The sequence below is a fragment of the Ammospiza caudacuta genome, chromosome 7, assembly GCF_027887145.1.
Source record: "Ammospiza caudacuta isolate bAmmCau1 chromosome 7, bAmmCau1.pri, whole genome shotgun sequence".
Classification (NCBI taxonomy): domain Eukaryota; kingdom Metazoa; phylum Chordata; class Aves; order Passeriformes; family Passerellidae; genus Ammospiza; species Ammospiza caudacuta.
In genome coordinates, this window is record NC_080599.1 from 30,012,161 (window position 1) to 30,035,913 (window position 23,753).

The 23,753-nt window shown below is 35.7% G+C and overlaps 1 protein-coding gene across 1 annotated transcript in view; it reads right to left on the bottom strand.

Moving 5' to 3' along the window:
• The window catches only part of LOC131559662 (hornerin-like), a 48,380-nt gene extending 24,865 nt beyond the window's left edge, over positions 1-23,515 (bottom strand). Inside the window, exons 1-32 of the mRNA XM_058808079.1 lie at positions 23,469-23,515; positions 20,547-20,742; positions 19,532-19,668; positions 19,146-19,240; positions 18,005-18,113; positions 17,358-17,384; positions 16,959-16,994; positions 16,146-16,190; positions 15,153-15,194; positions 14,954-14,995; positions 14,412-14,450; positions 13,699-13,734; positions 13,029-13,067; positions 12,375-12,392; positions 11,797-11,832; positions 10,313-10,354; positions 9,350-9,379; positions 9,084-9,119; positions 8,730-8,774; positions 8,084-8,119; positions 6,837-6,872; positions 6,472-6,516; positions 5,826-5,861; positions 5,383-5,427; positions 4,089-4,121; positions 2,582-2,614; positions 2,288-2,314; positions 2,118-2,159; positions 1,902-1,937; positions 1,742-1,777; positions 1,335-1,382; positions 716-745 (exon numbers count right to left, since the gene is read on the bottom strand). Coding sequence (XP_058664062.1) covers positions 716-745; positions 1,335-1,382; positions 1,742-1,777; positions 1,902-1,937; positions 2,118-2,159; positions 2,288-2,314; positions 2,582-2,614; positions 4,089-4,121; positions 5,383-5,427; positions 5,826-5,861; positions 6,472-6,516; positions 6,837-6,872; positions 8,084-8,119; positions 8,730-8,774; positions 9,084-9,119; positions 9,350-9,379; positions 10,313-10,354; positions 11,797-11,832; positions 12,375-12,392; positions 13,029-13,067; positions 13,699-13,734; positions 14,412-14,450; positions 14,954-14,995; positions 15,153-15,194; positions 16,146-16,190; positions 16,959-16,994; positions 17,358-17,384; positions 18,005-18,113; positions 19,146-19,240; positions 19,532-19,668; positions 20,547-20,742; positions 23,469-23,498 — 1,563 coding nt within the window. The 5' untranslated portion in view covers positions 23,499-23,515. The remainder of the gene's footprint in view (positions 1-715; positions 746-1,334; positions 1,383-1,741; positions 1,778-1,901; positions 1,938-2,117; positions 2,160-2,287; positions 2,315-2,581; positions 2,615-4,088; positions 4,122-5,382; positions 5,428-5,825; positions 5,862-6,471; positions 6,517-6,836; positions 6,873-8,083; positions 8,120-8,729; positions 8,775-9,083; positions 9,120-9,349; positions 9,380-10,312; positions 10,355-11,796; positions 11,833-12,374; positions 12,393-13,028; positions 13,068-13,698; positions 13,735-14,411; positions 14,451-14,953; positions 14,996-15,152; positions 15,195-16,145; positions 16,191-16,958; positions 16,995-17,357; positions 17,385-18,004; positions 18,114-19,145; positions 19,241-19,531; positions 19,669-20,546; positions 20,743-23,468) is intronic.
• Positions 23,516-23,753: the final 238 nt, after the last annotated feature.

Below are 23,753 nucleotides of genomic sequence, written 5' to 3' on the forward strand. Positions count from 1 at the left end.
AAACAGGGCTTGCTGATGAAGGATTTTTTTTTTTCAGAACATTTTTAATTGAACCTAATGCAATGAATTCAAGAGGAAAAACAGGGAAAACAATGAAGCAGAATAGTGAATGGCTGAGAACTAAAGAGGCAAGTAGCTGATGACAGAAGGTTACTCTAGATGGCAGTAAAATAAAAGAGGCTGTGATGGATGGAAACAGCTTTTCTGGGAACAGAAACGAGTAGAGAAAATGTAATTTATTTACACATAAATTATTTACACAACACAGCCTTTGCTTGGTCACAATCTATTCATGGTAATCACTGTTTCTGCTTGTAGGACAGAGGGAAAGTCTTGACAGAGAGAGTAATACTGGGTAATACCAGGCACAAATGTTACTTTACAACAGCAGCATGTAAGTGACATTAAATCTGAGTAAGTGAGAAAAGCTTGACATGGCTACATGCCTCATGTACACAGGTGATTAATGCCCAAATTATCCAGCCAAAGTGGACATATTATGAAGAAAATATGTTAGTATATATTCTTAGAAGTATTGTGTCATTTCAAATAATTGTGCAGCAGCCTTGAGTACAGAGAAATAATTAACTTTTTGAAGGGGAGTATAAAGTAATCATATACTAAAGGTGCACAGGTCTAATGTAGAAGTGTTTAGTTACTAACATTGTCATTAATCATTAGGATTTGAACACTACAGAACAAACAAAGTACTTACCTGACTATTGGCACTGTAGGTAGTGTCATTCTGGAAAAGAATTCATTATTTCCTTTTTTAAAGAATTATTTTAATAAAGCAAGCTTAAAGAAGACAAATTGTTTCTGATATTGCATACAGACATAACAAAAATCACTTTTGCTCCCATTCTCCATAGCTTTGTCTAAATTAGTTTCAAATTCTACCATTGCAGTCTGAAAAACATTGTCAAACAACCTTAGTACAGTACAAATGTAACATGAAAAGCAGTGGGATATCTGTCCCTTCTTCTTGTATTCATTGTATGTACTTAAAGATTTTCTTGCAGGTGTTTTTTTAACTAATGTAAAATGTACCTTTAGATTTTTAGAAAAATGTCTGTTTCTGCAAAGCCATTAAATTGTTTTTTTCATATTTCATTTCATCCAGTTAAATGCATTTAAAAGCATTAACTGTATCTGTAAACATATAGTGACAATTTTCAGCCAGAGAAAAGACAGTTGCTAAAACAGCTGTTAGTGTGGGAGCTCAGCATTCTTTCTGGATCATTCTGCTCCAAAGACTGCATCTAGCAGACCAATATTTTCTCATCTACATGAAAAATGTAGTGATGAAAATATGTTAGAGAAAGCATACTCACATCATCACAGGCGTTGGGATTACTATCATATGAGGAATCTTGTGACTCCTAGAAGAACATTGGATACCAGTTATTTCCTCAATGAAATGAATTGCTACAAATAAAAATAAATTGCTACAAATAAAAATGAATTGCTACAAATACACTTTCATGTTTACTCTACACAACAGAAGAGATGCTCATGCAAGGAAGAAGCTGAGCTAAATTAAATTAGGATCTTTATCCAAAAAAAAGGAGTCAAATCCATAGCTGCAATAGCGGCTGACAGAAAATGTTCCAATCCTCAAAAAAGAAAAAAACCCAATAAAACAAACCCAAATCACAGAAAGCACTGAAACAATTATGTTTTATTAGATCTTTTAGTTGATGTAGGCACTAAAATATAACTAGGAGAAAGAACTACTTACTTGATTATCATAATAGGTGTCTGACGATGATCCACCCTTTAAAACAAACAAAAAACTCAATCAAAATTGGAGAAAGCTACAATATAGAAAACCTGATTTTGACCAGAGGCTAAAGTTTATATGAAGTGATGTATAAGTAGTGAAATAGAGTATTACTTACTTGGCCACCACCATAGTTTTGTGAGTAGGATCCATCCTATAAAACAAACAAATATAAACTCTACTTCAGAAGAAACTGTGATTTGGTTCAGAGGCAGTAAAGCTGGAATAAACAATTGCCTAGAAGTCCTTTGAACAAATACAATTTTCAAGATATTTGGATAAATTATCAAATATTATAAAAATTCTTACCAGGAGAAAATCAAGGTCTGCCTACCTGGTTGTCACCATAATTTTGGGAGGATGATGATCCACTCTGCTAAAAAAAACCAACAATAAAATAATTAGGATTTATATCATTTACATCACCATATTGCCCATAAGATATTGATCAGTCATTACAGAAGTTAAAACCATCATAACACCTTGTTGGGAGGCAATACTTACTTGGCTACCACCATAGTACGAATCACCCTGTGAAAACAAAAGAGCAGCAGTCATAATGCTGGAGAGCTGAATACAGCTGTCCTATGTTGCTGAGTTCTATGGAAATTCTATGTAACTTCCAATTTTATGTAAGTGGAATTTCAGGGCTGATAAGAAGTATGTTTGCGGAGAATGAGTTCAGACTGGACATGGAGAGACTCTGCAAGAGTCTATATCCCCATGTGTAAGAAAACTGTACTGTGGATTAGAATTGCTTTAAATGTTTTTACCAATGGAAAATAAAAATCTACCTACCTGACCACCCTGTGATCCACTTTGTGATCCACCCTGTAAAGCAGACAAAATGGCTTTAGACACTCACTGTTTGACCATGGAATATTTTTGATGAAAGCTATGATACTTGCTTAGAAAGAGTAAGAAGCAGAGGAGATATGCAATATGGATATAATTTCTAATGTAACAACATAGATTGCCAGTAATGCAATGGTAAATACTAGATGAGACATAAATCAAGGAACCTCAAACATGTAGCTTTAAGTAATGTCTAGTGCACAGATGAGCTCCATTCTGAACACTTTCTACAGAATATATCTTTTTTTTTCTCCTACAGAAAACCTAATTTATACAAATGGAATTAATTTATACAAATTCTCCCAGTAGCATTATTATACAGGAAGCTGTGACCTGTGAGATACAGTGGCCTTGAGGAAAAGGTTTTCAATAAAACACTCAGTATGTTTCAATGTGCCCTCTTTAGAAGAGGACTGTAACTCCTTCCAGTGAAATCAGGAGAGACATTTGTAGAAGTATTAGCGTCAAAAATGCATAATAAGAACAGTGAAATACTGAATTATTTAAGTGACTGGGATATTTGCTATTCACTAAAATGAGACCGAGGCTTCATTCAGAACAGTCAGAGAAAAATGAAATTAAAAGTATCATCTTTCAATATTCTAGAAGATTTCAGAACAAAATTTAACCATTTTCTTAAGTCTTAAAAAGAAATAGGTCCTCTTAAAAAAAGCTATTATAAAATATATACCTATTAAATATATAATTCTATCAAGTTATACTAATTTATTACACACAATGCATTGTATATACTGTACCACATAATAATAATACATTGTATCAACATCTATGTTGTTTGCATATTTATAAGAATAGTATATATTTATATATATATTGCTAAAACACAGATAGATTGTTGAAGCAATCTATCCAATTTTTCTATTTCTTGTGACAACTCAGTAAGAATCAAAAGAAATATTGTGAATAAAAAGGAAATAATCTGTGCCATTTTCTGCCTAATTTTTAGCATCACAGGGATGAGTTCTTTAAACATAGGTGACATCTCTTAGGCTAGTGTTTTGTAGAGCTCCAACACTTGAACTTGCAACATATACACATTTATAGCTCACTGCACAATCTTTTTTTCAGGGACTTCAGGTGAAGTCCTAAAATATTTTCTGGCTTTTGATAGGAAAAGAGAGGCTGGTGAGCTCCAGCCCTGATTTAAGTCATGCCAATTAAGTAACTGTAGCAGACTTCTTAATTCCAGAATCTGGCCTTAATGTCCTATTTAATTAGACATTTCAAAATATAATGCTAGGAAAAAGGGGCATAAAAGGCTCCAAAGTCCTTGTGATATTCCTGTGTATAGGAAGACAGTGAGTTCTAATCTCAAAATTTGTAAGATAACATGGATTTGTGCAATATGAATCTGAATTTGGTACTAATTGGTTTAGTGGCAAAACTAATTTCGGAGGCATCTTAAAATAAGAGAAGAAAGCCCATTTACCTGGTGGCAGGGATTGCTATCATAGGAGGAACCCTGTCAAAAACCAACCAGACAAAAAAGTAAATGCCATTTTTCTTTCAAAGTAATTAATTTCCTTAAAATTTCCTATGTGAGAATTAGTGTAACAAAATTCAACATATAACTTTACAGAGGGTGAGTTTAGTTTTACTTAACCTTTTAAGTGTGTGGCTTTATCTTCTGTCACTCTCATACCCCCATATAAGCATCAAGACACTTTCAAACAGATGATCAAAGGAAAACTTTTGAGCTACATGGAAAGCAGTAGGGTGGTAATTGATGTCTCTCTGTATCATTCCTTGATTGGGATGATCCTTTGATCTCCTCTTGATTGGTAAAGAAGAACTGGGTGGGGATTTTTTGGAAGTAACTGTTACTGTTGGGTGACCATCTATCTAAATGTGGCCATCAATCTCTTGCTAGATTCACCACCATGGATTTTAGGCAAGGTTTCTGCTCAGAGCCATCCTTTGACTGTTTTGAGTATATTTTGTGATAAGAGTATGAGGAAAAGTACACAGAAAAGGTTCTACTCTGGTTGTCACCCTCCCATTATTACAGTACAGGTCTTTTCTTGATAAGTCAACCTGTGACACAGCTTAGTGGAAATAACATATTCTGCAGTGTTTATCACTTCCATTGCTGGTAACAGTGTCCTTGTTGTACTGCTCCTTATGATGCTTTCAGAGGCGTTTCCATTCATGCCTAACTTACATTAATCCTAGTATTTCTGCTAAATACTGCTTAAAATGTCTGTATCTATGATTATCTCTCATTCTGGTTGCTTTGCTCAATATATTTATTTAAATGTAGATTTACTATGGGCCTCATCTATGATCCTTTCCCGTGGGATCTCACTGAATACATTATTTTTACACCATTGTAGACATAGACAAGTTAAAATGGAACCAGGATGAAAACTACTAATGTAGTTATTGCTCCATTTGAGCCACTCTCTATTCCTGTTCTTTTTTTTATAGAAAATAAATGGAGCAACATCCAAAAATTCCCAAGCAAAGAATTTATATATTCAATGAGTAGACAGATTAATCACTTGTTTGTTTTCCCTGTGTAACTCTGAATGGAAGCAGCCACTTCATATTGGTTACAATGCCCATCAATATCAGACTTTCTTGACTTCTGTGATAGACAAGTTCATGCAACAACGAAAACAATAGATTTCAAACTACAAAAATTATAAAAAATATAAAAAACATGTCAGTATTGCAAAGAAAGCTGGGTCTCGTTTTCAAATAGTTTGGAGAAAAAGTCTTACTTGTCCACAACCACTGCTGCCAAAATAAGCTGCAGATCCACCCTGCTGGGAAAAAGAAAAAGAGCAGCTCATGATCCAAATATTCTCATTCTCTCTTCTCATTTCAAACACAGATAGAAATTTTCAAGGGCTTTAGCTGCCAGGCTGCTTCAAAGGTAGAAGACTAGCTATATCCAACTCTAAATTATTTGGTAAAATACTAAGAATGTTGAATAACAAAGTGCATCAGAAAGCTGAGAGCTGAACGCACTCCTTTCTACAGGGAAAAGTGCAGCTTCAGTGAGCCAGTTGTTGCCAAAGCAATGTGAAAAACAGTTCACAGGACTTAATTCTATAGAGATACTTACTACATTGTTTCAAGTTAGAAACCACTGGATTCTCAATACATATATGGGAGCATCACATAGATGCTGAATAGTGACTAATGACTGAGTGATGCTTACCTGCCCATAGGAGCTGCCACCTTGAGACTGAGAACCCTGTAAAAAAGACACAGAGTCAGTTGTAAAAAGAGCTGTGTAAGTGTAGTCCCAGCACAGCAGAAGCAGAATCACAGAATACCAGAGGGAAAAGCCCATTTCCATTAAAGGCTCCTCTCACCTATGTTACTTTTCCCCTCATGGTATTTCAGTGGCACAAACCAAAGTCAAGAACCACTCAGAAACACCCTGAAGGAAAAACCACCCATGTCCCAAAGCCCATGGCTGCAGGAAGGCTCCTACAGAAAAGCTCAACACATTTCAGCAATAAAGTTTCACCTGGCCATAGGACTGGCTGCCTTGGGAGCCCTTTATTTAAAGAGAAGATAATTACCACCTTGGCAAGGAGGCTTCTTTCTACAGCACGATATCTGTGGCAATAGCAGCTGCATGTGGGATTCCCTAAAAGGTTCTTCCTGTGCCAGAGGACACAGAGCAGTGTGCTAACAGCTGTGCATCTGTGCAGCACATTGTCTTATTCTCTGCAGAAGCTGTGGCCCAAATTGGCCCACAGACTGCCAAGGGAAACATCACTCTCAAAAGTCTTCCAGTCATGCCAGTCACAGAGAGATCAGTGAAGAACTTTCTACAGAGCAGCCAGTTTGCTTACCTGGCCATAGGAGCTGCTGCTGCTGCCTGAGAAACTTGGTCCACCCTAAGACAAGGAAACCATTTGGTTACTTCCCTTTCAGTAAGGGGTCCAGCCTGCATTAGCAACAGCAAGCAACTACATCCTAAGGCCATGCAGGGCAGAGTGCAGAGCCAGGCATCTCCTGGCCCTCCTGAGGATGCTGAGTGATGATTTCACACACTGGGATTCCAGATCAATGAGTAGCACTTGCATAGATGTTGAGTGAGAATTGACACTTTCAGAGTAAGTGTCCTTTAAAGTTCAAATTCTGAGGGTTTGCTAAGTGCCTTTATAGTGCCATTTCTGAAGTGCTGTATTCTGACTGGTGACTGACTGATGCTTACCTGGCCATAGGAACTGCCATCTTGAGGCTGGTACCCCTGTGTGAAATGAATGATTGATTCACAGTTACTCTATTTGTGAAGCTGTTGCCTCTCTAATGTCTATTTTTAGGGTAAGAACACAGAATAGGAGAATGTACAGACTCTACTGATTAACTAGACTTATTTTGATATTTCTTATTCTGGAGAAATAAGTGATCACACTGTTTATTGAATGACAATCATAGAGTAGTTTTACATATGTCTCAGATAGTACTCTGATCTTACGAGAGTTTTTCAGGAAGGAACAAAACATTTTCTTATTATGTTTACTTTTCCTTCTTTTTTTCAGACACTGGGCTTGGATGGCTAATGCTGAATAATAAGTGAATATTAGTTTAATGTATTTGTATTTTCCATTGGCCCCAATTGCATAATTCCCTTCATCTGAGAGAAAATTAAGGTGAAAAGTAATTTAAAAAAATTAAGACAATGTTAGAAAAAATATAGCTTCATAAAATGGAAACAAAACAATGCAATTCAAAGTAGCAGGTGAAATGAATTAACCAGGGATGACTGTATTTTTTAAAAAAATTCTCATTAATATAAAATTACTGTTGTTATAATTTGCTGCTGTAATCTGCCTTTAATATAATCTCGAAAAAGTGCAGTTGTTTCATGTACTTGCAGACCTGTGCCACAGCTGCCTGGCAGGTTTATGAAGACAGGAATTACCAAAAAGTATCTGAAGTATGCTGTTTATTTTTGCTATCTGACATAGAGATCCTGACAAAACTCATAGCTATCTTAGGGCTGCTTTATTGCACATAAAAACTGTGAAGGGAGGTCAACATTAATTAGTTGCAGGCTTCAAGATAAATTCTTAATTCAGCTGAGAATCTGACACAAGGTTCTTTAATTTCTCAACGCTACTTCTCTACTGACAGCAAAGCAGACAGCAAAGAACTGACAATAAATTTGTATTACACCATCAATTGCAATGAGAACAGCATCAAATAGACTATTTCTACCATAAATTTATAAAGTTCCACACCTGTGGAAAAGATAAGATAGCAGCAGAAATCTAGGATTTATGCATATATCTATGAAAAACACAATGGTCATTTTCAAAAAAACCCATTGAAATGGTTTCAGAAATACGTTGGTTAAGAATTCCATGTGAATTGAAGAAAGAATATTTTAAAATTTGTTAACTTTTCAGGGCAATGGCACTTCACTTTCTCAAATGTTCTATTCCAACTAACATTTACCTGTCCATAGGAGCTGCCACCTTGAGGCTGAAAACCCTGTAAGAAAGACACAGAGTCAGTTGTAAAAAGAGCTGTGTAAGTGTAGTCCCAGCACAGCAGAAGCAGAATCACAGAATACCAGAGGGAAAAGCCCATTTCCATTAAAGGCTCCTCTCACCTATGTTACTTTTCCCCTCATGGTATTTCAGTGGCACAAACCAAAGTCAAGAACCACTCAGAAACACCCTGAAGGAAAAACCACCCATGTCCCAAAGCCCATGGCTGCAGGAAGGCTCCTACAGAAAAGCTCAACACATTTCAGCAATAAAGTTTCACCTGGCCATAGGACTGGCTGCCTTGGGAGCCCTTTATTTAAAGAGAAGATAATTACCACCTTGGCAAGGAGGCTTCTTTCTACAGCACGATATCTGTGGCAATAGCAGCTGCATGTGGGATTCCCTAAAAGGTTCTTCCTGTGCCAGAGGACACAGAGCAGTGTGCTAACAGCTGTGCATCTGTGCAGCACATTGTCTTATTCTCTGCAGAAGCTGTGGCCCAAATTGGCCCACAGACTGCCAAGGGAAACATCACTCTCAAAAGTCTTCCAGTCATGCCAGTCACAGAGAGATCAGTGAAGAACTTTCTACAGAGCAGCCAGTTTGCTTACCTGGCCATAGGAGCTGCTGCTGCTGCCTGAGAAACTTGGTCCACCCTAAGACAAGGAAACCATTTGGTTACTTCCCTTTCAGTAAGGGGTCCAGCCTGCATTAGCAACAGCAAGCAACTACATCCTAAGGCCATGCAGGGCAGAGTGCAGAGCCAGGCATCTCCTGGCCCTCCTGAGGATGCTGAGTGATGATTTCACACACTGGGATTCCAGATCAATGAGTAGCACTTGCATAGATGTTGAGTGAGAATTGACACTTTCAGAGTAAGTGTCCTTTAAAGTTCAAATTCTGAGGGTTTGCTAAGTGCCTTTATAGTGCCAATTCTGACATGCTGTATTCTGACTGATGCTTACCAGGCCATAGGAGCTGCCACCTTGGGGTCTGTAGCCCTGTAAGGAAGGTAAGAAGTCATTTATTAACAAAGTTATTTTGTTTTACTTCGGCAGCAACAGAAATATCCATTTCCTCTTAAAGCTCCTCTGTATTATGTTATTTTTTCATTCATGGTATTTCAGTGGTACAAACTAAACTCATGGACCACTCAAAAACATTAGTAGGGTAAAAAAACAAGAGCGGCTCCTACAGAAAAGCTCAACACATTTCAGCAACAAAGTCTCACCTGGCCATAGGACTGGCTGCCTTGAGAGCCCTTTAAATAAAGAGAAGATAATTACCACTTGGACAAGGAGCCTTTTTTAAAGAGCATGATGTTTATAGAAATGAGGCTCTGTGAGGATTTCTCAAAAAGCACAAAGGACACAGAGCAGTATGCTAACAGCCCTAAAATAGATTGTCCTATTCTCATCAGAATCCATGACTGCCAACTTTGTGCATATTGAATACTCTTGATATTGACTAGTAGCCTTCCTGTGGCCCTAATCCCTAAATCCCATAGCTACCCTTTTGAAACAGTTTTCTGGTTCCATGTAGTGCTACAGAGAATATTGATGGACTTTTGCATCCCTCCTACCCCCAGCCCACAAGAGGAGTAAGACCTAAAGAGCCTTTATACTTGAGTTCATACGATGAATATTCTCAAGTTTTAGTTTGCAATAATTTATGATGCCATTGTGTGAGTATTTTCTAGAATTCCCTCACTTTTCTTTTTTTTTTCCCACACAAGTAGCTTTACCTTCATGGCTTTAAACAATGCTGGAAGGCATTGCACATAGTTCCACGATTATGATTTTTCATAATTTTTGATATGGCTCAGCAACTACCCTTTACAACTTTTGGAATTTGAGGTCTAATATGCATGGGCTCTGAATCTATCAGTATGGAGCTGGTGGTAATGAGCCTGGAATCGCTTCCCCTTAGGGCCTTGACCCTTATGCTCTGAGTGGAATACACTGATTTCATGCCAACCCATCACACATGGAAATGCATTTGTGAGCATCAAAACCAAAATCATTTGAATACCAATATCAAATGGCATTTTCATGAACAAAAGCCTGGGAAATAGAAATACCTGCACCTGTGAAATCCATTTTTAAATGCAGAAAATAATTTATTCGTAAGTTGTGCTGCCCCTGTTTTAGTGAAGTCTATAGGAATGTTTATAATACTTTTTAAGTTTACTTACATGAATATAAGTACTGCTGCTGGTTTGCTGTTTTTGTCCACTCTACATAGGAACACAAAAAAAGGTTATTTATTTTTAAGAGGAATTGCTTATGCATGAAGCCATTTCAAGAAGCAACTCTGTCCTTCTACCTACTAGACAGTTTGAAGGCTACAAATAGTTCATTACACTTTTTCTTACTTTATGTCATCTCCATGTGCTAGAAAAGGTATATAAAAATCCTACACAAATAAAATGTTATAAGTATTTATACATCTTAATATGATTTTCTTAATGCAAATTAATTTTATAATACATCTTTGTGTCACATTGTGGTATTTGAAGTGAGTTTTAATAATTCTGCCTTTCAAATGTACCTCACAAATTGCCTTAAACCCATATCTATTTGTATTCACATAATGACTGATTTCTTTTCATTAATAAGCACAACAAATTTTTGACAAAGGCTCTGCCTAAACAAAAATTGAAAAATCCACAGTTACAATTTAACATAAGGAAAAACCACTGCACAAAATATTTTAATTCCCAGAAAATATGTAGATTATGAGAGGAATATTGTTTATATGTTGTATTGTTGTATTGTTTATATTTACACTTTGAAAAACAGTTAGCCTGTGTAATCAAAACACTGTACATTTAAAGTCAGAAATAAAATAACAAGGAAATCATATTCCTTTCTTTGCCAGCATTCACCACAAGTCATGGAAGAAAATAATGTTGTACATTTTGAAAGCAATGGTTTTGGAAAGACAAATTTCAGCTGGGGTATCCTGCTACTGATCTTTCAATGAAAGGGAGAATTAGTTGTTATAGTCGTATGGACTGGCATCTAATGGACTGACTAGGCATTAACAAAGGGATGGATGCTAAAATGACAAAGAACACAGAAAAATATGACTGAATGATATTCATAACACTTTATAATCATGCTTGTAGTGAGATTAAACTTCAATTTTCCAAATGCCTGGTTATCAAGAAACAACATTACAAATGCAACAGTTCACCTGGGCATTAACAGCAGGATTTTAAAAATGGAATTCTAAGCTGAGTGTTTCCATTAAAAAATGTTTAAATAAAATGGAACTGTGCAGGTTGCAATTTATATTTGATTTTATACCAAGTAACATTCAAGCTTTAGTTCTGGGATTCCACCCTCCTTCGAGACGGTCAAATTTTGCCAATTTTGAGAGCACAATGGAATTTACATACAGACGTTTTAAAATTTTTATGTGTGGAAAACAGCTGCAATAGTCTTTATTCAGCAACCAACTAAGATATCCCCTTTGCTATAGTCACAGAAATGCCCTACTCCACCGCTGTAGTTTGTGGACATCTAAGATTTCTCTAAGTTATCCATCTAAGTTAGCTTATTCCCTAAGCTATCCTTAGGGAACTTATGTGTTCCCTAAGAGAGGAATTATTACTTAGTTTACTAAGGCAAATCTTCATTAAAAATTCCAGTGTAATTGAGAAAAAAAGTCTACCTGTACTATGATCCTTGTAGCAGAGCTTCCCAAACTCTGAAAAAAAATCCAGAAACAAAGAAATATAATATAGCACATTTAATTGACTTGTTTAATGCAATACACTTAAACAGATAATACTTATTTGAAGTATTTAGTTTGTGAGAATAAAGGGAAAGGTTGTATGTGTGATGTACTGTGTACCAGTTCTAAACACCCAGCATTAAGCTAGTTTATTCTCAGTTCTGAAGTTTTGGGGAGGCAGACTGACCCTACTAAGTAATTTTCTACTCTTACATCTTCTGTGGAGAGCAGCAGAGCACAGGTTATGTGCACCATCTTTCTGCACTAGCAGTCAGCTTGGGGTTTCCAAACGTGGGGAGGGAAGCTGAGACATCATCACCCCTCCAATCTGTCTCACTGTCACTGCACATACATCAACACATACAGATCTTCTTCTTCAGCCGGGCATTTTTTGCTGAATTCTGAGGCATGAGGGACAAACTTGAGAGAGTAGCACACACCATCCTGAGACAACTGGTTTGATCCCATAAGAACTATAATCATCCTATAGGAATCAAAAGAACAAGTATTCTTACCTGAGGGAAGGTGTGACGCTGCAAAGAAACAGAAAAATCTTTCATTATTTTGCACAGGGTTTGCCCAAACAGAATGTTGCAGCAGAGAAAGGGAAAAGGGGCCCTTATATATTTCAGATGCAATACATAGCAGAATGTGAAAGAATTATATAAAAAGGATGGCATGAATAAATGCATCTTAACCTTTATTCAAGTTAGAACAACATGTTCTATTAGAAATTCAACATGTATAAAATATTACATTATAAAAGTTCACTTCAAGCACCTGAAGGCTAAACTTACTTGTAGTTCCAAGTAAGCAGAGTGGAAATGTAATAATTTAAAAGTGAGAATGGAAGTAAACTTACAGAAGAGAATTGCAATAGAAACAGAAAATCAAAACTATGTGGGAACACAGAGACTGCATAGATGGAGAGACCTGGTGTCTGCAGCTATTCCATTGTCCCTGCAAGTATTAACAGCAATCACAGAACCACAAGGTTTGTACCTATCTTGTAACACATCTTCCCTGAAGATAGCTATACACATAGGGTAAATCCTGCCTGCCAAAAAATTGTCTCCAGGAATATTTCTTAAAATTAAAAATATTGATATTTGAAAGCTTTTTGGGTCAAAGTTATTTGTAGGGAAAATGTGTAGAGAAAAACAGCTTACCACAGGTGGGAAAGGGTTGCTGTTGGCAACGACCACTACCTATGGAGAAACCAGAGGAAGCTATTTACTTACCATAAAGATTATTTATATATTGCTAAATATGTCAGAAAAATGAAGAATACTAAAATGTGTAAATTTACAAACTCTGATAATAATGCCATGGAAGGTCCCTTTCATAAAATGACATTTTAAAACAATAGATTTTTTTTTAAAAAAAGAATGACTATTCAAACTATTTATACATAGTTTACACAATAGTATAAGCAGATAAACAATTTGCCCCAAACCACATAATGACACAGGTGTAGAGGCAGAAGCAGGATTTCCTGTCCTGTACCATATCTACTTGCCTGTACTATGTGCCCTTTTTTGATCCTCAACTTTCCACCCCAAACTAGAATATTAATTTATTTTGTCTTTATTCAGTATAATGATAAAAAATAAGACTTGATAATGAGTTCATTTAAAATAAATCCAACATAAGCCAAATTCAATAATTGTATCTTCTGCTGTGTTAATGTTCTCTCATTAGAAGCTCTTTCAGCCTCTAAGAACCAAACCAAATCATATGAATCAATCTGGATTAAAGCCTTGAAAACTCTTGACTGAAATAACAGAAGCCATGCCAAGTTATAACTACGAATTTTTCCCTTTGAACAGGAGTGCTTACCTTCTTACTGGAATCTGAACTGCTTGAAGGGACAGACTGTAAAAAATACAGAATTCATTTGTTACTTAAATGTATGGCAAATTAACTACAGCACTATTTTCCACAAGAATATCATACTAATATGATACTCGTGAAGTACCAAAAAAAGTAAAATCAGAAGAAAATTAATGTATTGGCAGTTAATAAATTAACAGCTGCAATAAATCAACTACTTGAAATTGTTTTGAAAAAGTCCAATTATTTTGCTAATTTTACAGAGTAAGTACTGTATAAAAGCTGCAAATGTTTCATCAAATTGGAAGTTTGTTTGTAGGGAAAAAAATCTATCAGTAGGAAAAAAAATTAAGCTCTTGTACTTTCGTCCAAAACACTAACCCAAAACAAAAAAAAAAAAAAACCCAAACCTTTTAATTCTTAGTAACCATCAAACAAAGCACTGACTTGGAAAAGCATAGTAAAAGTAACTGGTGTCCATTTATAGAATAAATATAATTGATTTTGGTGGAAAATAGAAGTAAGGATACAGCAACAAACACCAACTATGTCATTCATCTGATGAAGTTATTTCCAGGTATGACCATTACTAAATCATTTGAAGAGAGTTTTCCTTTATCCCCTTCCACAAGTCTAATTATTGCTTGGTAAATTTGGGCATAACTGCTTAGCTTTTGAATACCTTAGGAAGCTAAAAACATGTTGGAAAATACAATTACCTGGCCATAAGTAATACCACTGCTGGATAAGGATGCACTCTGAAATAAAAATATAAATCAGGTATTTATTTATACAATAATTTGCTAATTATTAATTAGTTTTCATGTGAAAAAGAAGTAAATGAGATGGACAATAGAAATTAGTTAAAGAATTAATATGCAAAGATTGTAAAGAATCCCTAATAATATTCCAAAATATCCAAAGAAAATAATTTTACCTGATAAAAAGCATTACACAGTAAGAATTCTGACATTTCAGTAGGGAAACAAATTAAGAGTTTCTACTAGGTGATATTGTGTATCAACTATTTGTACATATACACCTTAAGACATAAATTATTAGGCTTTGAACTGGCAGTGTAACACCTTTTAATTTTGGGATTTAATTTCAGAATAATACCTCAAGTTAACAGTATTATCCTGAACATATTTAGGAAGAATTCAGTAGCTCTAGAGAACAGAATCAAATGCAATTTTCAATAAGGAGATGAGTTAAGAAGCACAGTAGGAAACAGTCAGTAAAACATATGTAATCAGCTTACATCTCTGCAGGCATGTGTACCATAGGCACCAGCAGCACCTCCCTAAGACAAAAAATAAACCAGTTATTTTTCATCAGTATTTTCTATTTGTAGCAGAGACTCCCAATGAACATTATTTAAATAATGTCATTGAAAGCTAGGAGTTACTATGAATATAGTTGTGCTGGGGACAAAAAGAAAATGTAAAAATAGTGCTTACAGGGCCACATCCACTCTTGCTTATTGTGTAGACTACTCCACCCTGAAATAAAAACAGAAGTCAATTATTTCCATATAAAAAACTCAAAGGGGCAAGAGAGAAAAAGCCCAATGCCATGCTATTTATGGTGTGAAAAGCTGTGCAGCTGACAATGAGTATATGCAAGCAAGGGAAAAGCAAGTAATGAGGTTACCAGTTCACTGGCACTGCCTATATAATGATTTTAATATAGTGTGAGACATCATCTGTATTTCATATAAGTTTCATCAGCTTTGTCACTGGTCATTCAAAATATTACTGAAAAAAAATAACTTCAAGTAGTTATATGACAAGATGAGAAACTCAACTCTTACAAAAGAATATGTATTAGATATTAAAATAATAAAAGGAAGAAAACCAGGTTTTAGCATATGTGTCAAAATAATTTGTATTTCTCTGTATCTGGTAATTCATTACAAGCAGTAAATATTGAAGAAATGGAATATTACCAGATAATTCACTAATTTATATAACCACTAGTAAACAGTAAGAAATATGTCCTTGATAGTCTCAATTCAAGAAACTGGAGACTCACCAGAAAGTATCTAAGAGTTAAAGAGAAAATAGGCATATTAATAGGTAGTGGAGATAATCAACTAAAAACCAAGTATACATTGCTGTGATGAATGAAGTGAAAGTGGTGACAATGCAGACATGCATACCCCAGAAGTTTTAAAAGGCTAACTAGACAGTGATAGCCCCAAATGTTCAACTGCAAATATAGTCCAGCACTAAAAGCAATACAGACATTAAACTGGAGCAACCTATTGAGTAAAAGAGAGTGGAGGCAGTGAACTTAGCCCAGGTACAAACACACTGTTTGCTGGATAAACACCTCTGCCACTCTGGGCTAACTAGCAAAGAAGATATTTCAGCACAGTAAATGTTATAGAATTTTAGTCATTCAAGGTTACTGAAGGAAAACACACAAATGCTGGAATTTGGGACTCATACCTGACTGCCTGAATAGCTGCTCTGAGAGGAACCGGAAGGTCCAACCTGAAAAGAAGCCAGACTGGTATTTATTATCTTGCTGAAAAATTATTTTAAATAAGTGATTTTCAGAAAATAAAATTCTACTTGGTGGGAAAAGGAAGAACCCAAAAAGTAGTTTTCTATTCCTTCATTCCACCGGTATTAATCAAATCATTTCATTGATCTTTCAAGACAAATAATCAACACTGTGCCAATCCAGCTGTTATAAATAACATAATTCTGCTGCTTGCATCCTTTTTATTTGACCTCACACACTTGATGTCCATCGTTGAGAAGGAGATCTACACAACCACAATCATTAAAAAGCAGATGAAAGCTTTTTACTAATATGACAATGTAATCATTAACATATTTGCTTTTAAAAATCAAAGGAAAAGAGGCTTCTTCACTGAGCTGCCAGTGAAAATTTTCAAAGGAAAAACATCAAATAGCTATATTTTATATCTAGATCATGATTTGCAGAAGGCAAGTAAATAATGATCTTGAAGAGCAAGAAAACACTAAGAATAAAGAGTGAAAAGAGAAAAAAAGAAAACTTCTATTATAGAGCTACTGCAGATTAGCAGAGAGAATCTGCAGAAGGAAATGGTAACAAGGCTGACAGGTCTTTGTACAGTTTTGGATTTTTAATCAAAAAAGATAAACTAACAAACAGATAATTAAATTGATTTACAAGGGGGATAAAGACATGTCTAGAAGTAACTTTTGACTAGGCCTTGAGATCTTGGGCAGTTAGCAGTCTGCCAATGTCTTTGGAGAAGTAATATTTACCATGATGCATCGGCCTGTTGAGTAAGTCCCTCCACGCTGCAAGAGAATACAGGTTCCAGTTACTGTTTATTGACTGGTGTAAAAATATCAAATTACTTTAAACAGGAAATCAACTGAATTCACATTGATGGTCTGAGTGAAGAAATCAAGTTTTTAATTGCTGACAGTATATTACACATTTTAACAATCTCATTTGCAAACTGATGTTAACTAATTCAAAATAAAAATACATTCAAAACTGAATAAAAAAATCAAAGCATAAATGACATCTTGCTAGGAAAGTAATTTGAATGGTACAATAGAATCTTCATGCTACAAGCATGAAACAACTGGACTAGAAGAAGAACTCTAAAACTGAGGTAATTGGAAGTTGGGAAATTGAAGAAAAGTTGCTCTTACCTTGTTACATTCTAATTCTATCATAAGCTGTGGGGAAAAAAACAAAAGAGGAAGCATTACCAAATTATTCACTGTGGAAAAAAAAAGCAGTTTATTGTAGGGAACAGATAATACATTTGGTGAACTGAGAGATTTAAGACAGGTGTTCACTCTTGGTTACATCACAAGTTCACATAAATCACTGCTGCTGCAGTACAATGCAGTAGATTTGAGACTTTACTTGAGCTGCCAATGTTTAATATGTTTCAAAGAAGCATAATTCTTGGCAAAAAAAATGTTATCAACTCCTTTCAAGAAGATGCTACAGTTACAGCTCCCAGGGGCTGAGGCAGCAGTTAAGAACAGCACTGTACATCAGCAGTACAGTACAGTTCTATAACCAATTCTATTTTCTTTTTTTTTTTTTCTTTAAGACATGGATTGTTTTGATAGATAATTACTTTCCTCATTTCTGTAGAGAAAAAGAGTATTAACTGTATTTTTTCATCATTTTTATAAGAGGATTATGCAGTTAAAAGGAAATTTTTGAAAACATCTAACGGTTTTGCCTTAGTTAAGGACTAAATGACAAGTGTATATCTTGTATCAAGACAAAGACACTTTAATTACTGTATTAATTTCTATCATTCAGATACACTAAAACATACCTTCCTTTTGCTTTTTCCTGTTGCATTAACTGACTCAGAAAGCATAGGTGTGAGAGTTTTGCTTTGAATTCCAACCCAGAAGTTCTCTAGATTTTGAACAACCGTTGCACTAGAGAAAACAAAATAATTTATTTTATATCAGTGTATTTAATTATAAAATAGTAATAAACTCTTGTCCCCCTTTGCCCCCAGCCAAGAATATCCACTGTGTCCTGGTTTAAAGTTTATACAGTACAAGTTTCACAGAATACTTTTCCTTCTAGTGGCTTATATTATCATCCAGCATAACTCTGAAGATAATTCAAACAGATACTGAGAACAAGCAGAAGAGGGATAGACACTGTTTGAAGAAGCTCTGGCACCAGTGAGGAGCATTGGCTCAAATGTCCCTAAGAATTGTCCCACATACTCTGACAATCTGCATCTATGATGGTGAACTGATTCTCATGGCAATAATGAGTGGAAGCAATTGTGGTTTTGTATTCTTTTGCCTGCTCTTGGTATTCCTCAAATTTTAATGAAGCAAGGCAAAGGTGGCCCTATCATAAATCTGCACTTCAAACAACACAAGCTATTGAATGTTTAGGTATTTTCCAATATACTTCAAGCATGCATTTGTTAGAGTAGGTGATGTTTTTACAAGGTTCGCATCTGCAAGAAATGTAGCATTAAAAGTAGGCTAAATATGTCTTCTCATGTTTTCAGAAGTTAGTTCATAGGTCATACATTTATTTTAAAATTTATACTAGAAGAATTTACATCAAATTACTATTCTACCACTGTTCAAAATGAAGAAAGATATAACTGAATAGGTCTGAATTTCATTTTTTCAGGGAAGGAGTTACATTCATATTTTGTTGCTGTTGTAATTAAAGAATTCAAAATGTAAAAAATGGCTACTTGAAGATCCATTAATTACATTATGCTTAATGGAATTATTTACAGTTATTAAGATCTTTAGGACATTAACTTTTACAACTATATCTTGAAATGGAAATAATTTAATGAACATAGTGTGAAGTTATGGCAAACTATAAAAAAACTAAGTTGGACAAGAATATCTCAAACAGCAGCACGGGTATATCTCAATACAGAAGGAAAATTTCAAGGCAAAGAAAGAAAAAGAAAAACAACTATTTACATAAATTGAAGCTCTCCTCTAATATCATGTGGAGCAATCCATGTTGTTGTAACCTTCTGTTTCACATCTGAATTGGCATTACTTACTGCTGAATTCTGCAATTAAAAAGAAATACATATAATTATATAAGATGTAAGAGTGATTTTTAGCTATATTATTACAGACAGTCTCTGCTACAATAGGTAACACTGATGTCCTGCTACAGAGAGCCAGTGAATTTCTATATTAGGTTCATATCACATATAAAGGATAGATGAAGTTCTTGAGAAAACCTAACCTTTTAAACTCTACTGAAGAAATAGCTTTGCTGTATAAAAATGATCCTTACTTCTATTATTTTAAAGAAACCCAAGCTCCAGTAAGTACTCCAAAGACCACACACATACCGTCATGTTATGGCACTCCAAGCCTTTGGTGTTTGGATCTGTAATTTTAAAAGTACCAACAGGAACATCTCCATCTATTTCTCGAGCTTGTAGATTAAATCCTTTAAAACCAGCATCTCCAAGTGCTTCTAGAGTTACTGTGAAAAGAGGCATTTTGAGAAATGTAAATTTCATATACCACCAAAACTGCCCAAATGTTTACCATGCAATTTGCTTCACTCCAAGGCACAAGATTGCATTGTGCAGAATTCTGCACAGTGCAGAAATTACTTTAAGCCCTGTACAATTTAAAACACCTTTCTTAATTGTAAGGGGAATGACAATAAAGGTAAAGGAAAAAATTTGGAAAGGTTCTTATCTGTAAAGTAACATGGAATGAATGATTTACTGACAATTTCAAAAGGAATTCTGCTCTACCAAAAGGGCAGTGGCCCTGCTGTGAAGGTGCTCCATCCAGAGAGCAATTTGGGATTAGGAAAATAAAAAGAGGGTTTAAGCCACAATAGCTCCACCTCCTGCAATGTGATAAAATCTGGGAAGCAGCTCTTAGAAGGGTGACTCAAAATGTATCACTCTTAAGTAGCCCCATACTGCGTCCTGAATGTCTATTTTCCTGAAGGATGACAGCGTGTGAAGAACTAATGAGTAGGATCCCTTTGTATTGCAGAGGGCTGATTCAACAGCAAATAATCAAATACAAAGTTAACAAGCAACTAATTATTAGTCCAGTTTGGCTAGCTGTCCCACTCAATTTTAATGTTGTCATAAAAAAATACAGCATAAAGTTAAGATATATTTATTAGATAAAGAAAAAAGAAAGAAGGAATGCATATTCAGTTATACAAATATGTCCATACAGATATAAAACATAAAATATTGTATCTCAGGTGTATATGAACAAGATTGAAGTTAAAAAATAAATTATCTACACTGAGAGGGAAATTAGGGGATTTTTATGAAGATTGGTAATTCTGGAAGTCATGGACAAAGATTTTATGTCATTCAGATTGTTTACCTTGGACTTCATTTCCTGGCTCGAAGTTATCAAAAGATACAGCAATAATATATGGTGGTGCAGATGTCTGTGGTTCAACTTCATAATTTGGTAACAGAGAATCACAATCAATTGAAGTATTTGTCTGTGGAAAACCAAGGATTCCAGGCAAAAATATCCCACAGAGCAAAAAACCAAAGCAGGAGTGTCTCCTCATCTGTGGAACAAAAAGACAATTCAGATCATAGTTACTTCTTTAAGTAGTTGCCTAATTGGCAAATATCAGCTTTTCTCCAGGACAAGAAACAAAACAAGCCTAGAAAGCTGCTCTTTCTTTGCATTCATGTACTTTGAAGAAAAAAAATTTACCATAAAATACTTTTATACACTGGCAGAAAAGTGCAATAAGAGACACAAATAATATAATTTAAAAATACAGAATTATTAAAGGGAGTTTAAATTTGCAGGTCAGCAATCCAGTAACAGCCATGTCTGCTGCATTACACCTTTGAACTAGAAAAGTCCATAAAGCAAAGTTCCTCCTTGTTGCACTGGCAGATTTAGCTCAGCTCCATGGCTATGCAAGAGCTCAGAGGGAATCCTTGCTCTCTCAAACTGTAGATATAACCATGATTAGCATGCTCTTCTTTGACTGCTTTCCCTACTCTCACTTTCAAGTGACAGTCAAGAAATCTAGTTAAATGCCCTGGAGTACCCTTAAAGATTTTCAAATATTTGTTTCCTGAAGGGCTTAACAAAAGATTTCTGCAAAGTCCTCTGGAACTTCTAAACATTTTAAAAATACTAAATAACTACTGCATGCTTCCTATTAGTAAAGAATTACTATAATCAGTAAAGAAACTATAACCAGTACAGAAATTCACAAAAAATAACTAAGAGACAAGACTGAAGTTCAATTTTCCAGGACTGTCCAGGAAGAAAAAAATGTATTTTCTTTATTGTTCACTTGCAATTATGGTAAACTATTTCCAAGAAAGAAAGGAAACATTTCCCAAAAGTATTCTCAGGTGTTTAATATCAGATTTTTCAGCCCATGTTCAAAATCTAAATATTCAACTGGCACTGAATAATAAGCACTACATACTTAAAAGGCCATTACACCCTATGAACAATTCACTCTTCCAGCTATAAAGTTGCTGATACAGCTGTTCAATCTCCAGAAGTCTTTAATAATGCTATTTTACACACTGTCTGCTGCAGGATTGACTCATGTGACACAACAGACAGCAGCAGAAAGAACTGAGATATTTGCTTGAGATTTTTTAAAGCATTTCAAACACAATGTAAGAGATATGTTCAATTTGTACCATCTACCTTTGTATCTTAATTCATGCAGAACTGTGTAAGATCATTTGGTTTTCTATGTGTAATGAAATAAGTAACAAGCATCTGGAAGCAGGGGAAAAATACACAACTCAACATTCATGTACTTAACTCTGAACTTCAACACCTTTTTTAAAAGCCACTGAGTCAACAAATAATAAAACAGGTGACTGTGAAATGCTGAAAGCTTTCCAAGTAGGATGATGAAGGTCTGCAAGGTGTCACAACTACTCAGAGCACCAACAGGAAAGTGATAGATGCAAGTTATCACGTCTTTAAAGCAGGTGAAGGCTGCATCTCTCCAAAGCCTCATCAAAGTGTCACTCTAATGGGATCCTGTGAGCATCATGTTTTGGTATCAGCACGCTGGGCGCGGTAATCCAATCTCTTGTGACGATTTTGACGTGGCCCACCTCTAATTAAATTTTAAATACAGCATGTGGGTGCTATTATATCAACAGATGTGGTAAACAGTGATTTAATATGAACCAGCCTATGTGTTGTTGAAATCTCTGTCTGACTCATGGAGAGATGGAAAAAAAAGTCCGTTTCTAATTAGATGTTCCATTTCAAAGCGCTAAATCCTAGTTTAGCTAGGATTGGAAAATTGTCTGGAACTGCACCCAGCCATGAAAGAAAGCCAGTTTGAAATATTTCCTCTTTTTCTTGCTAGAAAAGAGCCAGAAATACAAGTACAACAAGTTGAAACATGGCTGAGATGCCTTCTCTTTGCATCAGCTCTCTGATTTAATAGTTCAAGAGGTATTCTAAGAGTCTCATCATGTCATCTTTTGGAACTAGCTTTTAGATGAGAAAGAGAGATATTAGCATCTTAAAAAATTCCAAGTCTAGACTTGAGGCAGAAAACTTCTATGAGCTCTGAGTTCCAATATATAATCCATGCAATCATGTTATCTTGCATTACATATTTTACATTTTGTCTGTGCAACATGTAAAAAAACAAAAATTAAATATTTATAAAATAGAAGCGTAGAGAATTCTGGCAAATAAATGTTATTTGCAAACTTCTAATTGGATATAATGATGAAAAATTAACTATATCCTCAGCTCTTTCATCTGATGGAAAAATTATAATTATTTTTTCATCACAGATTCAAACCTTTCTCCCTATGAGTCTATGTGGCCCTCACCTTTCCAACACCTGAGCTGCTACCTTAAGAATCCTATTCCATATTTATTCTAATATGTCTTCAGGCCAACAATTAAATCCCTGCTAGTTAGCTACTGCATTCAAAGTCTACTGGACTTGGGAAGAGTCACTTTGGTGGTTTGCTCCTCCAAAGCCTTGGGCAAACTTCTAAATAGAGACAAAAGCTGTTTAAAAAGCTTTTAAATATAGAGCATTTAATGAATATGATAAATACCTCTCCATAATTTGTAAAACACAGTCCTTGCAAGTCCATCCTGCCAACAGTTTAAGACTAGCTCCTGTATAGCCCTTTCTATTCCCATTTTTTATGAGTATCTTTCTCCTTCTCCTAGATGCTCCTGATGAGCCACAGACACAATTCTCTAGCCCTTGAGAATAAGCATCACCAGTTAGTGTGCACCCTGTCCACCACATCCCCAGCAACACACCTTATCGACCAAGTGCTGATGCGTGGGCATCCTCCGGTGGCTCTGTGGTCAGTGCGGAGGAGCTGCAGCCGGGCAGTGCCGGTGCCCAGGAAGATGAGACAGAGGAGGAGCAGGGCTCGGCCAATCCGTGCCGAGGTGGGAGCCAGCGTGGCCAATCAGGGCTGGCTGTGCATCCTACCTGGAAATTGGGACACCACAGGTGGGACTGTCCTGCCCAGAGCTGGCGGTGACAACACCCTCCTCGCAGGTGAGTCACGCCCCTCTGACCTTTATCGAGGCATCTGG